The sequence below is a fragment of the Dreissena polymorpha genome, chromosome 4 (genome assembly GCF_020536995.1).
Source record: "Dreissena polymorpha isolate Duluth1 chromosome 4, UMN_Dpol_1.0, whole genome shotgun sequence".
NCBI classification, from domain to species: domain Eukaryota; kingdom Metazoa; phylum Mollusca; class Bivalvia; order Myida; family Dreissenidae; genus Dreissena; species Dreissena polymorpha.
In genome coordinates, this window is record NC_068358.1 from 83,408,884 (window position 1) to 83,413,874 (window position 4,991).

A 4,991-nucleotide genomic window follows, 5' to 3' on the forward strand; every position below is an offset into this window, starting at 1 on the left:
ATTTCCACATCAAAATGAATCGATCGGTATTGACGCCCAATTGGTAATTGTCGGCCCAGGTACTACATACAAGTACTCCTGGTGCTCTTAAGTATTCTACAAAGTACCCGGGGTACAGAAATATACTCACAATTACCCGGAGTATGACCGGATGCCTTAAAAATTATTATCGTAACCGCGTAACACTGTAGTATACTTAAGAAAACCCAGCGTACTTTTAAGTAGTACCTGTGCCGGCCAATCGAGCGGTATTGACCTATAATGCGATGTCGATAATCTTGTGATGAAAAAATGCTTCTGATAATAATTATGACGGTCTCGAAGATACTAGGATGGGGACTTTGTCCTCGGTTTAAATAATAGCGAACAACTGCATTGCCATCATTACTTTGATTTTTGCGTTTGATGTGTGTTATGAGGTTTGCGTGCGCCAGTTGAAATTTAGTTATCACATTCAAAAAATCATTTTTACTTTTTTATCCGAACTATTTTGTGAACGCGTTGCATCAAATCTACATACCGTCGAATAGTCCACATTTTATTGTGCTTTTTTAGATATATTTTATTATGTAGCTATTGTCAATGATATTCTAGGACACTCCTAGTCCATCGTCTTTATTCTTCGTTTCTATCTTTAGAAGCCATTGTATTTTGCATATTATAAATTATAAATTATATTGTATTTCTTTATAACAAGCTGTTGCTTTTCGGCGTTTACGCTACAAATTGACTCTTAATTGTTTAATATGGTACAAAAAAAGAATTTTACCATTGATCGGCTAAGGAGGACATCAGAACAGCATGCGTAGGCGTATTTAAGGACTTGATTTGCATTATGTTGGAAAACATCTGCAACGGCTTTAATTATCTAAATCTTTGAAACAAAAATGGTATACTTCTAGGTTTGTAGTACCGCTATCAAGTATATGTCAACTCAGTAGATATAAATTGCAAGACAAGTTTGCGCTTAGAAAGTAGTGCATTCATACATAACGTTTATTAAAAGTGAATTGCAAGTGAATGATCAGCATAAAGAGTACAAACACGTGCATTGCATTGCATCTTTTCTATTTACATATAGTTGAACATTTAAAATATTAAATAACATATACAAAAGTATTGCGCTCGATGTCCGTTGAACATATCGGGTATCTTGGAAATGTTGAAATGGATACCTGAAAATACAAAACAATTATTTACAATACCGGTAACAAACACTGCAGGAACATCCAAAATGGTCATATTAAACAAGTTTTTTGTTCTATATTGTTTAATACGGCGCATGGGCAGAATTCTTATGATTTGAGCTATAACTGAATACATTAAAACATATGCAGATCCATGTATTATAAAAAGACCATTAGTTGCAAAGGATTAAAGACAAACAGTTTACCAGTTAGTAGCCCTTATAACCGCCGTAACCGCCATAACCACCTCCATTTCCGTAACCACCGTATCTGCCATTTCCGTAACCACCATATCCGCCTCCGTATCCACCATAACCACCTCCGTAACCGCCTCCGTAACCGCCTCCGTAACCTCCTCCGTAGCCGCCTCCGTAACCACCATATTTGCCACCGTTACCGCCTAGAAAACCTCCATATCCGCCGTATCCGCCTTTTCCGTAACCGCCTCCGTAACCGCCACCGAAACCGCCTCCGTAACCGCCTCCGTAGCCGCCTCCGTAACCACCATATTTGCCACCGTTACCGCCTAGAAAACCTCCATATCCGCCGTATCCGCCTTTTCCGTAACCGCCTCCGTAACCGCCTCCATAACCGCCTTTTCCGTAACCGCCTTTTCCGTAACCGCCTCCGTAACCGCCTCCGTAACCGCCTCCGTAACCGCCTCCGTAACCGCCTCCGTAACCGCCTCCGTAACCGCCTCCGTAACCGCCTCCGTAACCGCCTCCGTAACCGCCTCCATAACCGCCTCCGTAACCGCCTCCGTAACCGCCTCCGTAACCGCCTCCGTAACCGCCTCCGTAACCGCTTCCGTAACCGCCTCCGTAGCCGCCTCCGTTACCACCATATTTGCCACCGTAACCGCCTAGAAATCCTCCATATCCGCCTTTTCCGTAACCACCTCCGTAACCGCCTCCGTAACCGCCTCCGTAACCACCATATTTGCCACCGTAACCGCCTAGAAATCCTCCATATCCGCCTTTTCCGTAACCACCTCCGTAACTGCCTCCGTAACCGCCTCCGTAACCGCCTCCGTAACCACCTCCGTAGCCGCCTCCGTATCCACCATAACCGCCTACAAAGCCTCCATAGCCGCCGTATCCGCCTTTTCCGTAACCGCCTCCGTAACCGCCTCCGTACCCTCCTCCGTAACCGCCTCCGTAACCACCTCGGCCACCATAGCCGCGGTTACGGCCGCTATAGTAAGCAGTGGCTACAGCCAGCGAGGCTAAAACTATTGCTAAGATTTTCATCGTGGCAGTTCTGGAAAACATACGAAGTGAGACCAAAATAAGTTTCACATCTGAATATCAGGAAAAACGGCATTGCATTTCAAACAGGTCAGGATATCACACTATGCCATACTCGCTTAATTCATATCGACTTCAATATTTGTATAGACGGTGTCAGCTAAGCAGTTGTTCATAAAACATATAGTATAGTACCTGTAATCAAACGTTTTGGTTTGTAACTTTTACTTTTCAATAATATTTAATTGGTATATTACATGTATTATAGTTTATGGTTATTCATTAATGACCTTTTACTGACAATAAAATACATATGTAATGTCTCGTCGTTTTAATTTGAACACCTATGATATAGATAGAAAGGTAACTGAAAGGTTATACAGTTTTTCAATAGTAAAGAATATTCATGCATAATTAGGTCTTATAGACGTATTAATATTCATAAATATTTAACAATGTTATAATTTGAAACATGAAACAATTATTTACTCTAAATAAATCAACGATGAAAAATACCGTAGTCGTTGAACAAAATCTACCACGATTCTGTGCGCGACATATTTTTCTACAGAAAAGCAAAGTTTTTGAAATTCCAAGAAAAAAACTCGAAGTTATTCCGAAACCGCGCCGACAGAAAATGTTGTTAGATCATAAAACAAAAATTGCAAAAAAAGGTGCTGTTTAATAAATAAATATTGTAAGTAAAATTTAGGTGAAGAAAGTATTAACACATATTTTTTGAAGGACAGTTAGCATTTGTTTTTAAATTACTTTGCAATAAGAATCGAAATTAAATATAAAATGTCTAATATAATATCTTAAATAAAACACTGAAAACACTGTACCAAACGGTAGTCCTAAACTGTTATGAAAATATGCAAAACTGCTCTTACCCCGAACGGTCCGTTCTGGCCAACTTAAGAGATAGGTCGGCTTCATACTTTTATACTGTTTCAAGGCCGTGCTGTCACATTACTCGTATAATCAATTACTGGACATGCGGACAGTTTCATATGCAGTTTATTGCAAAATAATACATAAATATACAGTAAATATATTGCTTAAATAATAGCTGCAATTTATCAAGAGGACACCGGTCCTCATTTACGACGAACTTATTACATGCTTAATGCCCCTCGCTCACGTTCATTAACTATGGTAGTTATCAAAGTGTCTTTTATATTTATGAACAGCTTATTGTTACATCTTCAAATTTACACGTGGTTGCCTCAAACGTGGTTGGCGTTATTTATGTTTATTTGATCGATGGGCTTTGACGGACATTGGCTGCAAATGTGTCACAAACATCATACTGAATATCGAATGGATCTCCTCCTATGCGGTATTCGAATGTGGGGCAATCATACTAAAATATGTTGTTAACTAATCATATCTCTACTCATTTCAATATATGTAAAGGTTGAAATAAACATACCTTAATTTAGCGAATGAAAACTAAATCCGCTTTTTTTCCCGAAATCTTTAGCTATTAAAAGTTTTTTTTTGTTTTTTTTTCTCTCGCCAGTTTGGCTTAATACATTTTTCCGTGTGTATTTATTAATAATTTATAATCCATCAGGATGCAAATCTTTGCAATATCTATATTTGTTAATTTGTTTTACATTATTATATTAAAGGTCAAATAAAAGACATTGTAGAAAATTTCTTCTTTCTGTAAGCAGGAATACAACTAGCTGATGATTGTCTATATGAAACTATATTAAGGATGAATTTGTTTACAGTGCAACGTACACGACATCTGTAATTATGATGTATATATAACCCTTTAACACAATAGAAATAGTGCCCAGAATTTGTATGTTCACTGTTGTATTATATGTATTCCCAATAATTTGTTTAGGCAATCGGTCATATGTTTTTAATGAAAAACTAGCGGATGTAAAAAAAGAATATTTGTCCCCTAATATTGTTTCTCGGATTTAGGTTTTCCTATCCAGTATTTTCAATTAACTACATCATACACTTCTTACAACATTGATAATTAAAATGTTTGTACAAAAATATATATCATACGTTCCTATATGTTTACTATCATGTACTGCCGCAAACCGAACTCTGAAAATTAGTGCATATACAGTCTGCGCAAAAAGAGATAATTTTGATGTAAATGTTACTTAAATAATGAAACAATACAGTTTGCTGGAAAATAAATTTTCATAAAAAAGGAACAAGCATGTAATATTAACCTAATGGCCATTTATATTTCATTTCGATTATTCAAAAAACACTTACATTAAAATTCAAGTTAGTTTTTGTGGGTGTGACAAACATATAATTATATAATAATTTACCAACCTTATTTAGGTCGAAATTTGAATACTGATTGCATTATAAAACGGAATTTAATTTATGCAGAAAAAAACTTCTTATAAGTAAGATTTTATTAGCAAGTTACAATGCAAAAACAAAAACGGCATACAAATACAATGGAAGGCCTTAAACATAAACACCCGCTCATCTTCTGGAAATATTTAAAAAGCCAATAATTATCACAAACGAGTTTATATTCATAAACAATTGGACAACTCTTAAATAC

The 4,991-nt window shown here is 36.9% G+C and overlaps 1 protein-coding gene across 1 annotated transcript; it reads right to left on the reverse strand.

The window, feature by feature from the left end:
• Positions 1 to 1,396: 1,396 nt before the first annotated feature.
• On the reverse strand, positions 1,397 to 2,437 carry LOC127878553 (uncharacterized). The gene is made up of 2 exons (XM_052425084.1): positions 1,795 to 2,437; positions 1,397 to 1,680 (listed from the first exon to the last, which is right to left on the reverse strand). Exons 1-2 carry the CDS (start codon positions 2,435 to 2,437, stop codon positions 1,397 to 1,399), a joined length of 927 nt encoding a protein of 308 aa, XP_052281044.1.
• Between the last annotated feature and the right edge of the window lie 2,554 nt (positions 2,438 to 4,991).

Coding starts and splice junctions, on each gene's coding strand:
- LOC127878553 (XM_052425084.1), bottom strand. CDS start 2,437: ATGAAAATCTTAGCAATAGTTTTAGCCTCGCTGGCTGTAGCCACTGCT. Junction 1,681..1,794: donor AGGCGGTTACGGAAAAGGCG/GTTACGGAAAAG, acceptor GTGGTTACGGAG/GCGGCTACGGAGGCGGTTAC.